Source organism: Mustela erminea, chromosome 9 (genome assembly GCF_009829155.1).
Source record: "Mustela erminea isolate mMusErm1 chromosome 9, mMusErm1.Pri, whole genome shotgun sequence".
NCBI lineage: Eukaryota > Metazoa > Chordata > Mammalia > Carnivora > Mustelidae > Mustela > Mustela erminea.
Window position 1 is genome coordinate 62,294,578 of NC_045622.1, and position 21,105 is coordinate 62,315,682.

The 21,105-nt window shown below is 40.5% G+C and overlaps 1 protein-coding gene across 1 annotated transcript in view; it reads left to right on the forward strand.

The window, feature by feature from the left end:
* Window positions 1-21,105, forward strand: part of LOC116598947 (zinc finger protein 215-like) — a 110,123-nt gene that overhangs the window by 64,343 nt on the left and 24,675 nt on the right. The window contains exons 6-7 of the mRNA XM_032358470.1: window positions 15,656-15,727; window positions 19,263-20,856. Coding sequence (XP_032214361.1) covers window positions 15,656-15,727; window positions 19,263-20,856 — 1,666 coding nt within the window. The remainder of the gene's footprint in view (window positions 1-15,655; window positions 15,728-19,262; window positions 20,857-21,105) is intronic.

Genomic DNA, 21,105 nt, shown 5'->3' on the forward strand with positions numbered 1-21,105 from the left:
CTGGCACATAGGAAGTTATATATATTAACTGTGTTTATAGTTAATGTTTGGCAGAAGTAGGTGGTCCAGAGCCTACCCCTCTGGCCTCCACCAGGAAATGAACACCTGAATTTGTATGACTCCCAAGATCACATTTTGAAAATAACTGTGCGGACCCCTCCCTGGCTTACACATTCAGAGTCTATATGGCACAGTGTTTAAAGAGAGGTTTTGTTTAAAAAAAAAAAAAAAAAAAAAGAGGTTTTGCTGTCTAACAGAACTGACTTTAAAAATGGTTGTGTTAGGGGGCGCCTGCGTGGCTCTGTGGGTTAAAGCCTCTCTGCCTTCAGCTCAGGTCATGATCCCATGGTCCTGGAATCAAGCCCCGAATCAGGGTCTCTGCTCAGCAGGGAGCCTGCTTCCTCCTCTCTCTCTGCCTGCCTCTCTGCCTACTTATGATCTCTGCCTGTCAAATAAATAAATAAAATCTTAAAAAAAAAAATGGTTGTGTTGGGGCGCCTGGGTGGCTCAGTGCGTTAAGCATCTGCCTTTGGCTCAGGTCATGATCTCAGGGTCCTGGGATCAAGCCTCACATCTGGCGCTCTGCTCAGCGGGGAGCCTTCCTCCTTCTCTCTCTCTGTCTGCTTCTCTGCCTACTTGTGATCTCTCTCTCTGTCAAATAAATAAACTCTTTAAAAAAAAAATGGTTGTGTTACCCATTAGGTGATTTGGGGCAAGTTATTTAATCTTTTACCCCCACAGTTTTCTCATCTGTAAGATGAAGATTTTAGTATGGTTAAATTGCTCTAGTTAAGATCCTGAATGCACACATTTTACAGAGAGAGCATGAGCATGAGGGGCAGAGGGAGAGGGAGAGAGAATCTCAAGCAGACTCTGCACTGAACACAGAGCCTGATGTAGGGTTTGAGGTGGGACTCTTCATGGGGCTAGATCTCATGACCCTGAGATCATGATCTGAGTCAAACCAAGAGTCAGATGTTTGCTTAACCCACTTCACCACCCAGACGTCCCTATAGTCTTATTTCTAAAATGTACTTTGAGACTAACAGACTAAACTGTTGTATATCAGAGGATCTCAGAGATGTGACCAGGTCCCCTGGATTTTAAGCTTTTTTTGAACTTACTCTGAGAAGAAAGTGGAACCAGAGTTTTGTTTCAAACAACTGGAATCTTTAAGGCCTTTCATCCAAAACAAATGTCTTCATCATGTTAAGGTTGGCAAATACTGGGGAAAAATCAGAGCTTTTTCATATAAAAGATAGTGAATGGGTCTCCCATTTTATAAGGTCATTCACAGAAAAGTGCAATAAAAAAATAAAATAAATATTAAAACTCTCTACTAAAGTTAGATGTGGATCATGGGGGAGAATTGTAATGAGCTCTTCTATTCCCTATGATTTCTGATGTCTGCTTCTCCTAAACCAGAGAACTGAGACTTACAGAGAGAAGTTCAGAGCACTGGTTTAGAAACCTGAGGTTGGATCTCTCTCATCCCCTTCTTCATGGGCTAGATAAGAATGTGGAAAACAACATCAGAGTCTAGGTGTGCAGCCTTGAAAGTGGAGTTTCTTGAAAAGAGCCTAGACTCTAGTTCTATGGAACTCTTAGGAGATCTGTATACATTTACTGGGGTTCTTTGACTCCCAGGAGGCCAAGAAAAAGCTGAAGCTGACTGTCTCCTGTGCTGAGTCTGAGAGATTGTAAGTAGACTAGAAAGCAAGAGGGTTTTATCCAGGTGCCTCAGTAGGAAAATGGCAGGATTCATGCTTCTTACTCAATAGCCAGCTGCCTTAAAGGTTGCCTTGCCTCTTTGTCTTCCACTGTCTATGGGAGTACTACCACTTAAAATAGTCCATTAACCAGACTTGAACCTCAATGAAATGACAAAACAAATATACAATACGTGTGTGTATAAATATATTGTCAGGGGCACCTGGATGACTCAGTGAGTTAAGGCTTCTGCCTTCGGCTCAGGTCATGATCCCAGGATCCTGGGATTGAGCCCTGAATCGGGCTCTCTGCTCAGTAAGGAGCCTGCTTCCTCCACTCTCCCTCTCTGCCTGCCTCTCTGCCTACTTGTGATCTCTGTGTGTGTGTCAAATAAATAAATAAAATATTTAAAATAAATCTATCTATATATAAAGATTTAATTAATTTATTTATTATTTATTTATATATATATACTTTTAAAAATAGAAATTTAAAATTAAAAATGTCTAAATCTGAATCTATTTACTTATATCTTCCTAATTCATCAATTTAGCCAGTGAATTGAAATGGTCACTTTTGAGACCCAAGAAGTAGCCTAGATAACTTAAATACCCCAAAGCATAGAGGAAAAGAAAGAGATAGAAATAATTTTTTTAAAATGTTAATAGGTTTAAAGGATAGATCTATGAGACCTAATATGCAGACACAGAAGTCCCAGGAGGAAAAAAAAAAAAAGAATGGATAGAACTGAAAAAATGAATGAATAACAAAATAATAGAAAAAGTTTCTGGACTGAAAAAAAATTTAAAGGTTTGAATCTGTAGATCTAAAAAACTCAGTACATTTCCATCTGGAATAATGAGTAAAGACTCATACTAAGCATATACAGATGTCATTCCTACATGCTAAGAAAAAAAAGAAAATTCATAAGCTTTCAGGCAGAAAGTCCAGTTATCTGAAAAGAAGAAATATTAGACTCCTCATTTGTAATGTTGGAAGCTAGAAAACAGCAGCTATTGACTGGTAAAATAAAGGGACTGCAGTCCATCAGCTAAAAGATACTCACCTGTCCTCATGAAATAAATATTTGAGGATTTGCAAGAATTCAGAGTCTGTATCATCCAGGTCTCTTCCATCTGAAGAAACAGTTCAAGAAAGGGTTCTAAGCAAATAACAAATAAACTAAAGACAGAGATAAGTCAGAAAAATTATGGGAAAGGAAACAGAGAAATCCATGATGTAAATTTAATGATGAACCCAAAGTAATATAAAGAATGCAATAAATTTTCAGTCCATGTGCTAAAGGTGAATGGACTGAATTTTCTTATATAAAACAGAGACATACTGTGTCAAGCAACAAATCCAGACATATGCTGATTATAAGAAACACCTGTGAGGTTGATCAGTAAGCTTCCAAGGAAACAAAAAGCAGAAATTGCAGAAAACAAATTCAAAGTTCAGAATTGGAGATGGATTTTATATGTTGAAAGAAGGCCAAATTTATGAACAAATATCATAGCATCGAATCTGCTAAATACATAGGGCAAAAATGTACAAATATGAGAAATTGTTAAATACAGTCCTGTGGGGGAAATTCAATACATTTGTGTTGGAATTACATCTAGGAGACAAAAGATAAGGTCCTACAGAAATTGAATAGTATAAAAATCTTGATTTAAGAGTTATATAGAAACTTCTATCCTTAATATAGAGAACATATTTTTGTGTCCGTAGGAAATTAACAAAAATGAATTAGGAGCTTTGCCATCCTCATCCACATATAATATATGTGCTTTCAATTGCCTTTATTATCTCCCCACCCTCTCAGTTTAGTTTTATGAAGAATGGTGTCTCTCCTTCCAGCGGCAATGGCATGAGGAGACATCTTTAAGTTTTTTTTTTTCTAAGATGCTTTCTTGCTAGCACTTGTTAAATAGACTTGCATTTTCCACTTATTATTGAGTGTTTTAAGACGAAGAAGCCCTGAAAAATTAAATTTTAGCAAAATAGGGAAACAACAAAGGTGAACTTTCTTTAGTGATAATGCAGAAAAGGGCAAGCGATGCTCTTCCTCCCAAAGGTTGCTTTCTGTGGTAAACCAAAAGGGAAAAGAAACAAAAAAGATGGCACTAAGTTGTATAATACGTAAGCGTTTATATAAAATTAAATATGCCAGGCATATGTAAATTAAATGAAAAGGCGGGGGTCTAATTCACTTTATTAAGGCACAGTTAGGGACCCTCAGCTTCTCAAACTGTTTACACAGTCTGCTCTATTTTTCATAGAATGAATATGTTCTTTCATGGTTTATAGGCATGTTAGAAATGGTTTTGGAATGCAAACCTTTAATACTCATTGTTTCTATTAAGATGTATGCACTTGTGAATTTCGGATGTTTTATTTCCAGCTAGAGAGGGCCTTGAAGACTGCCAGGCCCGAAGTAGATGCTCAGTAATTACATGGTTTACTGCATGGATGAGTAAGGCGATGCAGCTTATTGGGAGTCAGCCTGTCTGGGAAAGGTCCTACGCAGCCAGGTCCACCTCCCAGACCTTCACCTTCGCACGTGTTCTCCATTAGGGGGAAAGCAAGATGGCTGTTCGCCCACAGGTGCGCGGAGCTCTGAGAGCTGAGTGCAGGGCGTGCCCGAGAACCCGAAGCCCCCCCCCCCCGCTCCAGCCAATGGGAAGAGCGTCTCCCTGCCGGCTCAAAGAGGGTCCCTTAGCCCGCGAGTCTGGCGCGGTGCTCGGCGTATTTACTCCTGGCGCTGCGGAGTTGGGAGCTTGGGCGTAAGACCAAGGTGAGGTCGCGTTTCGCCTGAAGCAGCAGGTACTTATTGAGGCGTTTCTTTCCCTTCCTTTTTGGCTCGTGGCTTTCAGTGCTGGGATTTAACTTTTGTCCTCGGACGCCCTCTGTGACCCACGGTATGGAATGACCCTCTTCTTCTCTGGGGGTGTTTTGCTTGCTCTAAATTAGGTTAGGTCCGGGGACATTCTCCCCAGCGTCCACATCCTTACGGAAGACGAGGAAGGGAATGGAGACCCTGACCAGAGGTCCAAGAAGAGGAGTTGTGAGGCCTCTGGATGGAAAATGCTGCGGGCTTGCTGGGGCTGGTGGACACGTGCGCACGTGGGTAGAGAGACCACTTCGGGTTGCGACCTAGGGTGGTCCATAACTCGCATGCATACCCGCCCTGAAGGCGGGTGGTAGGATTATCCTCGCTTTTACCAAACCGCTGAAATTCAGGCCCACGTCTCACCTTCCTGCCTGGCACCAGGTGTTTAGTCTTCAGTCTGAGAATGTTCTCCCCACCTGGGCTCAGCCGTCGTTCCTCCACTCTGTGCCTTCTCTCAGCCACTCTTCCTACAGAAGACAAACAGCCAAAAACTTTATAGACCCTGTGCTCCACGCTGCCAGTTTCTCTCTCTGAACTAGCAAAGTTCGAGAAAGAATTGCTCATGCTTGCTTCATGTACTGGTCACTTCTACCCACGGTAGTGAGGCTTTAAATAACTCCCAGTCCTGTCCCTAAGCAGCGACCTAAACTTGCCCCCGATACAGTGGTTCCCAGTGAGCTCCCACCCGCAGAATTCAAGTACAGTCAACAGGCATTCATTTCTTAATCTTTTTGGGATTTGACAAATTGATAATGCCACCATTTTTTTCTTTTTGGTTTTCCACTTAAGGAGTATATTCTAAAATTGTCACAAATTGTCATAAACCCAAAATACAACCAAGGTTAGTATTTTGGTATCTTTTCTTTGTCTGCTTTTATGTAGAGTTTGTTTTTAAAAAAAAAAAAAAAACTAGTTTTAATCAAGTGTGTGCCATATTTTTAAAAAATTCTTTTAAGTAGGCTCCACACCCAGCCTGGAGCCAAACGTGAGGCCTGAACTCTCTATCCTAAGATGGAGACCTGAGATGAGATCAAGAGATGGTCACTTAACTGACTGAGCCACCCAGGTGCCCTAGCATGTGCCATATTTTTAATGCATCTGTTTCATTAATCAAAGTTGAATTTTAATTTGACAGTTATTTACTATTTTAAAAAATACCTTTATGCAGAAAACTTTATTCTTTTTTCTAAAGATTTTATTTGTTGATTTGACAGAGATCACAAGCAGACAGAGAGGCAGGCAGAGAGAGAGAGAGGGAAGCAGGCTCCCTGCTGAGCAGAGAGCCCGATGGGGGACTCGATCCCAGGACCCTGAGATCATGACCTGAGTCGAAGGCAGCAGCTTAACCCACTGAGCCACCCAGGCACCCAGAAAACTTTGTTCTATATTTGGGATTATTTCCATTGGATAGTCTCCCAGAGGGAGAATGCTGATCAAAATCATGCATGTTTGTAAAGTTCTTTGTAGGTGGACACGCAGCTTTCCAACAGTGTCAGTATCTGCTCCACTCCACTCTCATCATCATGTTGTATTGTTTTTTTACAGCTAAATACTTTTGCCATTTTGATAATTGTGAAGTGATATCATCTGGTTTGTATTAGTTTTGATCTCTCCAGATTGAACATTTTCTGAAATACTTGATAGCCATTTACCTCTTTCCTTCTCTGTATGAATAGGCTTTTAGCAATAACTTGCTTTTATTGCTTTTCTAATCTATTTGTATTATGTCTTTCTGAAAATACAAACCTTTTTAAAATCATTTTTTAGTGTGAACTATAATTGATATAGAAGTCTGCATTAAAGAAATGTGCAGCTTAGTGAGTGATTACCAAATGATCATCCACATAAACCAATACAAAGTCAAGGAAAAGAACATTGCCAGTGCCCACGCACCCCAGGGGCATCTCCCTGATCATGAATACCTCCCTCCCTACAGAGGTGCTGTTAAATCAACTTTTAGAGGTAGTTACCTCCGTACTAGCCCATTTAAAAAGTATGGCTTTATCACTTATACATGCATCCATAAAGAGTATAGTTTGGCTTTCTTTTTTCAGTTTTGATCTCTTTATAAAGTTTATTAAGTCACCTCTACACCCAACATGGGGGTCAGACTCATAAGATCAAGAGTTGCATGCTCTTTGAACTGAGCCAGCCAGGTACCCCTAATTTTGATCTTTTTGTAAATGGAATTCTGTGGTACATAATTTTCTTGGGTTTCTTTCTTGGCTTCTTTCACTGATAATGTTTGTGAGATTCATCCTAGCAGGTAGCTTCATATCCTCTCTTTTCATTGCTGTGTAGGATTTCATTGTATGAATTTACCACAATTTACTTACTGGTTCTATCATAGGTGGGCTCTTAGGTCTTTTCAAGTACTTGGGAATTACAAACAATGCTGCTATGGCTTTTCTTAGATGTCTCTTAGTATTTGTGCACACATTTCTGTTGGGTGTATTCTGAGGACTGTCATTGTTAGGCTGTAAGGGATGTGTATCTCCAATTAAAATAAGCATTTTTAAAAAGATTTTGTTTATTTATTTGATACAGAGAGAGACACAGCAAGAGAGTGAACACAAGCAGGGGAAGTGGGAAAGGAAGAAGCAGACTCCCTGCGGAGCAGGGAGCCTGACGTGGGGCTTGATCCCAGGACCCTGGGATCATGACCTGATCTAAAGGCAGACGCTTAACGACTGAGCCACCCAGCTGTCTAAAAAATAAGCATTTTATTATAAAATAGTTCTAGATTTGCATAAAGAGTTCTTATGTACTCCTTACCCAATTTCTCCTAGTTTAACATCTTGTCTTACTGTAGTAGATTTAAAACCACTAAGGCAATTAAGAATATCAGCTAAGTCACCCTTAATTCACATTTCACTAGTGTTTCCCAGTTCTTTTTCTGTTCTTGGATCTTTTCCAGAATATCTATTACATTTGGTCATCTTGTCTCCTCTGGTCTGTGACAGTTTCTCAGCCCTCCCACTCCCTCCTGCCATTTTTTTTTTCTTTTAAGATTTTATTTGAATTCAAGTTAACATATATTTTTATGTTTTTATTTAGTATTAGTTTCAGCGGGAGAATTTAGTGATTCATCAGGAGCATATAACACCCAGTTTTCATTACATCACTTGCCCTCCTTAATACCTATTACCAAGTTACCCCATCGCCCACCCACTTCCCCTCCAGCAGCCCTGTTTATTCCCTATACTTGAGTCTCTTATAGTCTACCTCCCTCTCTATATTTTATTCTATTTTCTTTCCCTCCGTATGTTCATCTGTTTTAAGTTCCACATGAGTGAAATCGTATGGTATTTGTCTTTCTCTGACTGCACTTAGCATAATACACTCTGGGTCCAATTTTTCCAACACCATTTGTTGAAGAAACTGTCTTTTCTATCCACATCCTTGCAAATGGCAGGATTTCATTCTTTTTGATGGCTGAGTAATATTCTATTGTAGGTGTGTCTGCAGACACACACACACACACACACACACACATCACATCACATCTTCTTTATCCATTCATCCATCAATGAACATTTAGGCTCTTTCCATATTTTGGCTGTTGTGAACATTGCTTCTATAAACATGGGGGTGCATGTACCCCTTTAAATCACTATTTTTTGTCCTTTGGATAAATAATGCAATTTGCTGAGTCATAGGGTAGTTCTATTTTAATTTTTTGAGGACCCTCCATACTGTTTTCCAGAATGGTTAAACCAGTTTGCATTCCTACCCACAGTGTAAGAGGGTTCCCCTTTCTCTGCATCCTCACCAACATCTGTTGTTTCCTGAGTTGTTAATTTTAGCCATTTTGACAGGTGTGTAGTTGTAGCTCATTGTGGATTTGATTTGTATTTCCCTGATGAGTGATATTGAGCATTTTTTTGTGTGTCTGTTGGACATTTTTTTAAAATTTATTTTTAGAGAGAGCATGCAAACGTGTGTGTGCTCCACATGTGAGTGAGCAAGGACAGGGGCAGAGGGAGAGGGAAAGAGAGAGAGAATCTGAAGGAGCCTCTCTGCTGAGGGTGGAGCCCAGCCTGGAGCTCAATCTCAGGACCCTGATTTTATGACCTGAACCAAAATTGAGAGTCTGAGGCTTAACTGATGGAGCCACCCAAGTACTCCTCTGTTAGCCTTTTGTATGCTGCTTTGGAAAAGTGTCTGTTCATGTCTTCTGCCCATTTCTTGACTGGGTTTTTTGGGGTTTTTTGGGTGTTGAGTTTTATAAGTTCTTTATAGATTTTGGATATTAGTCCTTTATCTGATATGTCATTGCAAATACCTTCTCCCATTCTGTAGGTTGTCTTTTAGTTTTGTTGTTTCCTTTGCTATGCAGAAGCTTTTTATCTTAATGCATTCCCAGTAGTTTATTTTTGCCTTTGGAGACCTGTCTAGCCAAAAGTTGCCATGTCCAAGGTCATAAAGGTTGCTGCCTCTGTTCTCTTCTAGGATTTTGATGGATTCTTGTCTCACATTTAGGTCTTTAGTCCATTTTGAGTTTATTTTTGTGTATGGCATAAGTGGTTTCATCCTTCTGCATGTGGCTGTCCAATTTTTCCAACACCATTTGTTGAAGAAACTGTCTTTTCTCCATTGGATGTTTATTCCTACTTTGTCGAAGATTAGGTAACCATATAGTTGGGGGTCCATTTCTGGGTTCTCTATTCTGTTCCATTGATCTTTGTGTCTGTTTTTGTTCTAGCACCATACTATCTTGATGATTACAGCTTTGTTAAAGTCTGGAATTGTGATATCCAGGTCTGGTTTGGTTTTGTGTTGTTGTTGTTTTTGTTCAACATTCCTTTGGCTGTTTGGGGTCCTTTCTGGTTCCATACAAATTTTAGGATTGTTTGTTGCAGCTCTATGGAAAATGCTGGTGGTATTTTGATAGGGATTGCATTGAATGTGTAGACTACTTTGGGTAGTATAAATATTTTAACAATATTCTTCCAAACCATGAGTGTCGAATGCTTTTCCATTTCGTTGTGTCTTCCTCAATTTCTTTCATAAGTGTTCTATAGTTTTCAGAATACAGATCCTTTACCTCTTTGGTTAGTTTGGTTCCTAGATATCTTACCGGTTTTGGTGCAATTGTAAATAGGATTGATTCCTTGATTTCTCTTTGTGCTGCCTCCTGCTTTTTTTTTTTTTTTTTTTTTTTTTTTTTTTTGTTAGGTAATCCTAACAATTTTGAGAAGTATGGGTCAGGTATTTTGTAGTATGTCTTTTTGGGTGTGTCTTGACGTCTTCTTTATGTATAGATTGGGACTGGGGTTCAGGGGAGGACTAGGACAGTGGGGACATACCATTCTCATCACATCATTATCATTGGTACATACAATTAACCATGATGTGTGACTGATAACCTTGATCGCCAGGCAGAGACCATATTTATTAGGTCTCCCCACTTAACAGATTGCTAAGCACAGTCCACACTCCTGAGGAGGAGTGGAATAAGGTTAAGATCTACTTCCTGAAAGAGGGAAAATCTATATAACTTATTTGGAATTCTTCTGTAAGAGAGAGTTTTCCCTTTCCCCCCATTTATTCATTCAGTTATTTATCTATGTCCTATGAATGTCCTATGTCCTATGAATTTATGAATTTATGAATTTATCTATGTCCCATGAATATTTGCTTTCTGCTTTGGGTTATGATAAAACAGTATGTTATTTTGGCCAGTGGGAACTCTTCCAGTTGCCCATGTCTTTTTGACCCACACTGTCCTTTTTCCTTTCTGGCAGTATAAGTTCTAGCTTATCTTATGTATTCTCAGCTCCAGCCCTAGAATCTGCAGTTTCTTCAATAAGCCCTGAGTCCTCTTATTGTAGAAGAGTATTAGAACAAATACCTGAGTCAGATTGGATATCTACAGTTTTATTAAATGTCAACAGTTCTGAAGTGGTTTTTACTGATTTATATTCCAACTCTATTTGCCAAATTTCCTATAAAATTTTTTGCTATTTTTCTTTTGATTTCCTACTGGTTTTTGATTTCTTATGGACAAAATGTTTTAATTTCAACATTAGGAGATAACACTATCTCCTAACAGCTGTCCAGATTCTCATTTTCCTTATTGTTCCCAAGCTGGCAAATCCCTCCACTCCTAAGGTGTAAATGAATATTCACTATTTTTCCTCCTTTGGTTTGAAGTATCAATGGCTTACTGATTTACTCTGAGCTTTACTCTGTAAGGACACTAATTTTTTCTGAATGACTTACTAGTTATCCTAATAATCTGCACTGAAATACTTCCCTTTTCAATTACAGTATTCCTTCTGTCATACATAAAATCTTATTAGATTGTCTTTTCCTGAGTTATCTATCCTGCTGATTTGCTTTCTTTGTTATGGTAGCATCCTAGAGAAGGACTGATTCACGTACATATTCAGCAATAGAGGGTAAGGCTTTGGAAGTGGTTTCAGCCTGGGGCAGTTTGCTGCCCTGGAGACATCTGGCAATTTCTGAAGACACTTTCCCACAGATGTGGGAGATTAAAAGTTCTAATGGCATCTAGTGGGTAGGTGCCAGCAATGCTGCTGCTAAACATTCTGCAGTGCGTAAAAGTGTCCCTCAAAGAATTATCTGGCCTACAATTTTAGTAGTCCTAAGTTTGAAAAACTGTTACAGAAGATTCCATCAGAGCTACCAAGAAAGAAAATCAGGCAATAGTGTATGAAAAGGGTGGGAATATCCCAGTTTTTTATATTAAAATGTCACTTCATCTCAGACCTTCTTTTCTCTATCCTTTCTAGAAAAGAAACCCTCCTTCCTTTGTGTTTTAGAGTCCTGCTAGTGCTCAGAAGATTTCCATTACATATTTAGAGATCCTCCTCTTCCCAAAGCCCAGTGTTCAGTGCAGAGTTCAGTATCAGAACATGGTCACACAGATTGCATTTAACCCTAAATTCCTTGTGCCTAGAAAAATAAAGTGAAATTAAAAAGCAGTGGTACCTAATAGAAAGAGAATGAATGAGCTTTGTAGTTTGATTGGCTACTTGACAAATCCGTAACCTGGGCAAGTTTCAGGACTATTTTAAGACTACAGAGAATGTTCATAAAGAACCTATATACACTGTGGATCCTTATCAAATGTGGTCATCATTAACATGTGCTGAATGAATATTTTGAACAAATGTGCTTTAGTTATAAGGGGCAAACATTTACATCAATAAATTTGCAAATTGAAATAAATTCTCAGGGCGCCTGGGTGGCTCAGTGGGTTAAAGCCTCTGCCTTCGGCTCAGGTCATGATCTCAGGGTCCTGGGATCAAGCCCCGCATTGGGCTTTCTGCTCAGCAGGGAGCCTGCTTCCTCCTCTCTCTCTGCCTGCCTCTCTGCCTACTTGTGATCTCTTTCAAATAAATAAATAAAATTAAAAACAAACAAACAAACACTATTAAAAAAAAAAGAAATAAATTCTCTTAGACCATGGATTCCCATTTTAGTTCAGAACATGTTGGAATTTAGGAATGCCTTCACAGAAGAAGAGCAACACCAGACAGACAGCATCTGTTTTCCTCTTCCCAAAAATATAAACAAAGGAAGACCATAGAACAAAAAGAATAGTTCCTTCCAGAATAGCATAAAACCTTTGGGAAGGAGGCCAGAGTATATGGTACTTTCTGTCAGAATTGTAGACCTCCTGGAGTAGTAGAAACCCAATAGGATTCAAAACCTTACAGATCTTGGCTTACAGAGACACCCAGAAAGGCAAGAGGGAATTTGAAGAAAGTGTGGGTTTATGAAAGCAAAGGGGAAAGAGAACATCAAGAAGTAAGGCATTGTGAAAACAACAGTTAGTGTAGTATGACACCCTGTAAGTTAAGTGTGTACATTAACTTCTAATCTTCGCAGAAGTAGGGACTGTTTTCTTATACATATGACAGTTGAGTCCAAAAATAAATACCTGCTGAGTTTTGCAACAGGGTGGTAATTGGTATAAGTTATCTCCATGGAATTCTGGTTGCAAAAGTGAGATTGCGGTGGACTGTGGAGGACTAATAGGTTATGTATAGAAGACTCTGAAGAAGTTTGAGCATGAAGCAGCAGATGTGGAGTAAAGAACATTTATGTAAGACTAGATTTGCACATGTTTATATGTCAGTGAGAAGGACTGAGTGGTTAGGGAGAAGCCTTTTGGTCCTTGAGAAATTACAATTGAGGTCCTTTGAAGATTCCTCAAATGTATTCCTTTTGTTTCTTTTAAAAATCTTACTATGGAAGCTGTTTTGGTCACATCCTAATCTAGAATCTAGACTATTTCTGCAATATAGTTAAAACACACACACACACGCACACACACACACACACAAAACCAAGATCCTAAAATAGCTGATTGCTCCCTAATTACTGTAGGATAAAGTCCTGATTTACTATGTAATTTTGAGACAATTCACTTTCTGCTTAAGAAGTAAAATCCCCCTTCTGTACATTTTTATTTCCTTCCTCTTCCTTCTCCAGGCCCATTAGCAAGATTAGAGAAGGATTTTGGAGGACAGAAAGATCTCTAGAGTTCTGTCTGTACCACTTACTAGCTCTCTCTAGCCAGTTGCTCAAGAGATGAGACACTTGAGGACACCATGTAAGTGATTAACTGAAAGTGCCTGTGCTGAATAAGAAACTGAGTAAGGCTCTTAAGCGGCTGATAAATAAGAGGAAAACAGGCCTCAAAATAAGAGGATTTGATTATATTTGAAGAACTGTCACAGTAGGAGGGAGGGCAAGAAATTGTTATCTGGAAGGTATTGGGAGAGAATGTGTTAAAGGTGCCTGCCGGTTAAGTCTGAGTAGTCCTTGCTGATACAGTTAGGAGTGAGAGCATCAGAATGAAAAGTTGGAGTGGAACATGGTCACGGGAGCTGCTGTGAGAGAATGTCAGTGATGTGAGAGAATGCAGTTTTGGGTGAGCTTTAATGCAGAACACATCCAGAACGTGTAGTACTGGTGAGTGAGTGTGAAAGGAGCTTGTGACCTGGGAATGCCGACCCTCAGTGGCTGTGTATGGATTTGTGACCAGCGATGACAGGACAGAAAGAGATAGATGGTGGCATATTCCAGTTGTGCTTCAAAAGTAATGGTGTGTTGGTGGTGGGGGGAGGCATAACAATGTTTTATGGGTTGAGGTATGGGTGAGTTTGGGGAGAGAAGGCATGGGAGGGTTGCCAGTCTTAGGAGTCTGGTCTGTGCTGGGTGATAGATTAACTCTACCTTGTTTCATCCATACCGCAGTTCTCTGGGGGTGATTCTGATCTCCTCTCTTCAGGAGAGTCAGCTGAGGCTCGGAGAGATGAATTGCCTTCATTTCTTATGGCTCATAAGTGGTGGGACTGGGGGTAACTTTGGGAAAGTGAAAGAAAGCTACACTGATCTGTATTAGAGGAATGTTTTTATGACAGTAGTACAGGGGCCAGTATGTACTGAGCCTAACACTGGGGCTTTCACCGTGTGTTTGCAGAATTCATCTATATTTTTAAAGGCATTTCATTTTCTAATTTTTTCTATCAGTCCTGTTACTCATATTTTTAATGAACTTGCTCTTTATTTTTTTAATTACCTTTAGCTCTTTTTTATTAACATACATGTATTATTTCAGGAGTACAGATCTATGATTTATCAGTCTCACACAACACCCAGTGCTGACCACAACACCTACCCTCCCCAATGTCTATCCAGCCACTCCATCCCTGCCCCCCACAGCAACCCTCAGTTTGTTTCCTGAGTTCGAGTCTCTTATGCTTTTTCTTTAAGGATTTATTTTTATTTTAGTGTGCAGGGGTGGGGGAGCAGAGGGAGAGGAACAGAGCCTTAAGCAGACTCTACACTGAGCGTGGAGCCCTACACGGGGCTCCATCTCCCAAACCTGAGATAATCACCTGAGCAGAAACCAAGAGTCAGACCCTCAACTGACTGTACCACTCAGGTGTTCCACTCATATTCTTCTGACTGTTCTTTTCTCACTGAAGCCTGAATATTGATCCATAGCAAGATGACAGATGGGTCGTCATCTTCCTTCTTTCACGATTTTGGACTGCTGTTGTATTTGGAGGAGCTAAACAAAGAGGAATTTAATAAGTTCAAGTTACTTTTAAAGAATGAGACCGTGGAGCCCAGGGGCTGCCAGATACCCTGGGTTGAGGTGAAGAAGGCCAAGCGAAAGGACCTGGCTAGTTTGATGAAAAAATATTATCCGGGGGAGCGAGCCTGGGATGTGGCTCTCAAAATCCTTGGCAAGATGAACCTGAAGGATCTGTGTGAGAGAGCAACAGCAGAGATCAACTGTGAATGATGCTGGGGACTGATCTGGGGCTGGGGGAAGGATGTGCTTCCTGAGGCCCATCAACAAGGTTCTATAAAAGGGACTTGGGGATTACACCATTGTTGGATCATTTGAGAAACCCTGAGGAGACAGGAGGGTTCTGAGTACTATTACTCAGTCTGACTCCTTTAGCTGGGGGTAATTCATCCATCTTGTAGCAGTTAGAATGATTAAAGCAACTGAATAATAAGAATTGTCCCATCTAGTGTTCCTTTGCCTGAACTTCAAATAGTCAAAGGCTGCATTAAATTTTAAATAACTTAGAATAGGATTTAAAATCTTTGCTAAAGTATGAGGAATGGGTAAAATATCAAGGGGCATAAGCCATGTTGATTTTTTTTTGCATTCCTAAGTATGAAATATTACAGACCTCAAAAATTTCTTTCTTATATTCTTTACAAGGCCTTACACCTACAAAGTTGTATTCATTATTTCCCAGGAGCCTCACCATATTCCTGGAAGGTCCAGGTAGACAGGAAACAGACTTAGACTAGAGTAACAGGATGGTGGGAGGGCCTGGCAAGAGGTCCTGCTCCAGTGCTGCTGATACCACATCACTTTTCCCTTAGCTAAGCTGTGGAGTCTGAAGCTCTCCTGGTTCCTATTTTCTTAGGCCCAGATGTCATAGAATTGGACCAGCAAGGACCATTCTAGCCCCTGTTCTAGTTATCACTAAAGCCCCCCTTGTCTTTTGGTAAATCTCATGATCCTGTTGGAACCTGTCACAGGGACAGCCCAGACCATGGGACCAGATGATGCCAGGACACAAGAGGAACAAGATGGTCAGGAGACAGTGCAGGGTGAGTAGATGTGTCCTCTGTTTTCAGATTTGGAAATAAGTATACTCTGAATCTCCATCACCTATTCCACCCATCCCCCCTGGTAACCATCAGTTTGTTCTCTATAGTTAAGAGTCTGTTTCTTGGTTTTCCTTTTTTTTTTTTTTTTTTCTTTTTCCATTTATTTTGTTTCTTAAATTCCACATAGGAGTGAAACCATGTGGTATTTGTCTCTCTGACTTATTTCACTTAGCATTATATTCTCTAGATCCATCCATGTTGTTGCAGATGACCAATTTTCATTCTTCTTATGGCTGAGTAATATTCCATAGTACATACACCACTTATTAATCCATTCATCTATCAATAAACATTTGGGAGCTTCTATATCTGGCAATTGTAAGTACTGTTACAATAAACATAAGGATGCACATATCTTTTTGAATTAGTGTTTTCTATTCTGTGGCAAATACCCAGTGGTGGAATTACTAGATCATATGTTAATTCTATTTTTAAGTTTTGGAGGAACCTGCATGCTGTTTTCCATTGTGGCTGCACCAGTTTGCATTCCCACCAACAGTGCATGAAGGTTTCTTTTTCTCCATATCCTCAGCAATATCTGTTGTTTCCTGTGTTGTTAATTTGAGCCATTCTGACTGGTGTGAAGTGATAACTCAGTATAGTTTTGATTTGCATTTCCCTGATGTTGAGTGATATTGAGCATCTTTTCTTGTATCTGTTGGCCATCTGTAGGTGTTCTTTGGAGAGTTGTCTGTTCATGATTTCCATTTTTTAAAAAAATTGTTTTTAAAGATTTTATTTATTTATTTGACAGAGAGAGATCACAAGTAGGCAGAGCGGTAGGCATGGGGGGGGGGAAGCAGGCTCCCCACTGAGCAGAGATCCCGATAGAGGGCTCTACCCCAGGACCCTGAGACCAGGACCTGAGCCAAAGGCAGAGGCTTAACCCACAGAGCCACCTAGGTGCCCCCCAAATTTTATTATTAACATATAATGTATTATTTGCCCCAGGGGTACAGGTCTATGAATCGTCAGGTTTAAACATTTCACAGTACTCACCATAGCATAACCCCCCCAATGTTCATAACCTAGCCACCCTATCCCTGCCCCCCACCCCCCAGCAATGCTCAATTTGTTTTGTGAGATTAAGAGTCTTATGATTTTTCTCCCTTCCGATCCCATCTTTTTTCATTCTTTCCATCCCTACTCCCCACAACCCCTGACTTTGCTTCTCAAATTCCTCATATCAGGGAGATCATGTGATAATTGTCTTTCTCTGATTGGCTTATTTCACTCAGCTTAATACCCTCTAGTTCCATCTATGTTGTTGCAAATGGCAAGATTTCATTTCTTTTGATGGCTGCATAGTATTCGTGTGTGTGTGTGTGTGTGTACACCACATCTTCTTTATCCATTCATCTGTTGATGGACATCTAGGTTCTTTGTATAGTTTGGCTATTGTGGACATTGTTGCTATAAACATTGGGGTGCATGTGCCTCTTCAGATCACTACATCGGTATCTTTAGGGTAAATACCCAGTAGTGCAATTCCTGGGTCATAGGGTAGCTCTATTTTCAACTTTTTGAGGAACCTCCACGCTGTTTTCCAGAGTGGCTGCACCAGCTTGCATACCCACCAACAGCGTAGGAGGGTTCCCCTCTCTCCATGTCCTTGCCAGCATCTGTCATTTCCTGACTTGTTGATTTTAGCCATTCTGACTGGCGTGAGGTAGTATCTAATTGTGGTTTTGATTTGTATTTCCCTGATGCTGAGTGATGTGGAGCACTTTTTCATGTACATGTCTTCCCATTTTTTTAAGATTTTATTTATTTATTTGACAGATAGAGATCACAAGTAGGCAGAGAGGCAGGCAGAGAGAGAGGAGGAAGCAGGCTTCCTGCTGAGCAGAGAGCCCGATGTGGGGCTCGATCCCAGGACCCTGGGATCATGACCTGAGCCAAAGGCAAATGCTTTAACCACCCAGGCGCCCCTTTGTCTTCCCATTTTTAACCAGATTATTTTTTCAATGTCGAGTTGTAGGTGTCCTTTTTTTTTTTTTTTTTTTAATGTTAAGTAATCTCTACACCCAACATGGGGCTTGAACTTACAACCAAGAGTCAGTCACATGCTCCACAGACTGAGTCAGCCAGGTGCCCTGAATTGTAGAAGTTCTCTATATAGTTTGTACCTTTGTCAGGTACATCCTTTGCAAATATCTTCTCCCATTCAATAAGTTGTGTGTTAGTTTTGTTGATTTGTTTCCTTTGCTCTGCAGAAGATTTTTATATTCTTGCGGTCCCAGTAGTTTATTTTTGCTTTTTGTTTCTCAAGCCTGAGGAGACATATCTAGGAAAGGGAATACTTTTCTTTTCTTTTAATATTCTTCAGGCTATGCTTCAATGTTCATTTCTATTAATGTTTTACTATAAAGCGGATTATTTTGATCTGTGGATTCATATGTATCTTCAGGTCCTCCATATAGTCCTCTTTTTTTTTTTTTCTGTAGAGGAAAAGTACAAAGAAAAAATTTCTTTTTTTGGTTTATTTAATTTCAAGTTAGTTAATATACAGTGTACTATTAGTTTCGGGTGAGAAATTAGTGATTTATCAGTTGCATGTAACCCCAGTACTCATTACATCAAGTGCCCTCCTTAATGTCCTTCACCCAATTATCCCATCATCTCACATCCACCTCCCCTCTAGCAACTCTCAGTTTGTTTCCTAGAGTCCAGCATCTCTTAACAGTTTGTCTTCCTCTCAGTTTTCATATTTTTCCTTCCCTTCCCCTGTGTTCAACTGTTTGTTTTCTTTTTAGATTTTTTATTTATTTGGCAGAGAGATCACAAGTAGGCAGAGAGGCAGACAGAGAGAGAGGGGGAAGCAGGTTCCCCGCTGAACAGAGAGCCCAATGCGGGGCTCGATTCCAGGACGCTGAGATCATGACCTGAGCCGAAGGCAGAGGCTTAACACCCTGAGCCACCCAGGTGCCCCTGTTTTGTTTTTTAAATTTCACATATGAGTGAAATCATATGGTATTTGTATTAAGAGAACATATTTGTAGAGTGAATCTAATTTTTACTTTCTACTCCAAAGTCATCCTTCTGCATGTTCAGTTTTGTTTTTTCAGTTTCTTATGCAGGTTTTCTGTTTGTTTTACTTACATTCTTACCTAAACCAGCTGCACTTGGGGTGCCTAAGTGGTTTAGTCAGTTGAACAACTGCCTTCAGCTCCGGTCATGACCCCTGGTCTTGGGACCAAGGCCCACATCCGGCTCCTTGCTGAGCAGGAAGCCCACTTCTCCCCTGCCTGCCATTCTCCCCTGCTTGTGCTTGCTCTCTCCGTGTATTTCCCTCTCTCTCTGTCAAATAAATTAAAAATTTTATAAAAATATTAAATAAACCAGCTGCACTTTGATTTGAGCCGAGTAGAGTATTCTTAACACTGTAATTTTGTAATTCATAGAATTTGCCTTGATCATATATATCTTTGGGTTCTTGTTTTGTTTTGTTTTTCCCTGCTATATTCCGACTTAGGTGACGGAACAGAATACAGAATCCAAATAAAGGAAAAATTTTGTATCATGTGGGATAAGAAGTCTTTGTTTGGAGAACCTGAAGATTTCCATCTTGGAGTTGCTCAGGAAGATCAAGAACTGTTGGAACATCTATTCGATGTGGATGTGAAAACTGGTGAGCAGCCCCAGACTGTCGTGCTCCAGGGGGCTGCTGGAGTTGGGAAAACAACCTTGGTGAGAAAAGCAATAGTAGATTGGGCCCAGGGCAATCTCTATCAGCAGAGGTTTAGCTATGTTTTTTATTTCAATGCAAGAGAAATCAACCAGTTGAGAGAACAAAGCTTTGTTCAAATGGTATCAAAGGACTGGCCCAGCAGGGAAGGTCCTATTGAAAGGATAATGTCCGAGCCAAGTAGTCTCCTTTTTATTATTGATAGTTTTGATGAACTGAACTTTGCCTTTGAGGAACCTGAATTTGTGCTATGTGAAGACTGGACCCAGGTACATCCAGTGTCCTTCCTTATGAGTAGTCTGCTGAGGAAAGTGATGCTCCCTGAGTCATCTTTATTGGTGACAACGAGACCTACAGCTTGTAAGAAACTAAAGCCTTTGTTGAAGAACCAGCGTTCTGTAGAGCTGCTGGGTATGTCCGAGAGTGCAAGAAAGGAGTATATTTATCAGTTTTTTGAAGACAAGAAGAGGGCCTTCCAGGTATTCAACTCACTAAGAAGCAATGAGAAGCTTTTCAGCATGTGCAAAGTCCCCCTGGTGTGCTGCGCCATCTGCACCTATCTGGATCAGCAGATGGAGATGGGTGGTGATGTCTCATTAACCTGCAAAACAACCACCACTCTGTTCACCTGCTATATCTCTAGCTTCTTCGCACCAGTAGATGGAAGCTGTACTAGTCTACCCAACCAATCCCAACTGAGGAGCCTGTGCCACTTGGCTGCCAAAGGAGTGTGGACTCTGACATCTGTGTTCTACAGGGAAGATCTCAGAAAGCATGGGTTAACTAAATCGGATGTGTCGATTTTCCTGGACAGGAATATCCTTCAAAAGGACACAGAGTATGAAAATTGCTATGTGTTTACCCACCTGCATGTTCAGGAGTTTCTTGCAGCTATGTTCTATGTATTGAAAGACAACTGGGAGACCAGGGACCGTTCCCTTCAGTCATTTGAAGATGTGAAGCTATTGCTTGAAGCCAACAGTGGCCAAGATCCCCATTTGACACAGATGAAATGCTTTTTGTTTGGCCTTTTGAATGAAGATCTAGTGAAACAACTGGAGACAACTTTGAACTGTACAATGTCACTGGAGATAAAAGGGAAGATCCTTCAGTGGCTGGAGATCCTGGGGAAGAGTGAACATTTTCCAACACAGTTAGAATTTCTGGAGTTGTTTCTCTGTCTGTATGAGACTCAAGATGAAGCATTTATAAGCCAGGCAATGAAACCTTTCCAAAAGGCTGTTATTGATGTTTGTGGGAAAGTCCACTTGCTTGTGTCTTCATTCTGCCTTAAGCACTGCCAATGCTTACGGGCCGTTAAACTGTCTGTAACTGTGTCATGTGAGACAATGTTAAACACAAGCCTCCCAGCTGCACTTTGGTAAGTCGGGGGATGCCCTGTCCTGGGAGTGATGGAAGGAAATTTCACCAGAGAGAGGGGAGGGGACTTGTTTAGCTGAGGTCCCATAGCCAGGATTACCTTCAGAGTTGCCCCACCTTGAGGCAAGGAGGCCAAACACCAAAACCCATATTGACCAGTTGTGGCTACTGATGGGAAAAGGACAAAAACTTGCCTGAAATGACTGTCTTGGTCTGAGGGCAATCTCAAAAAAGGGGCGTGGCTGACAGC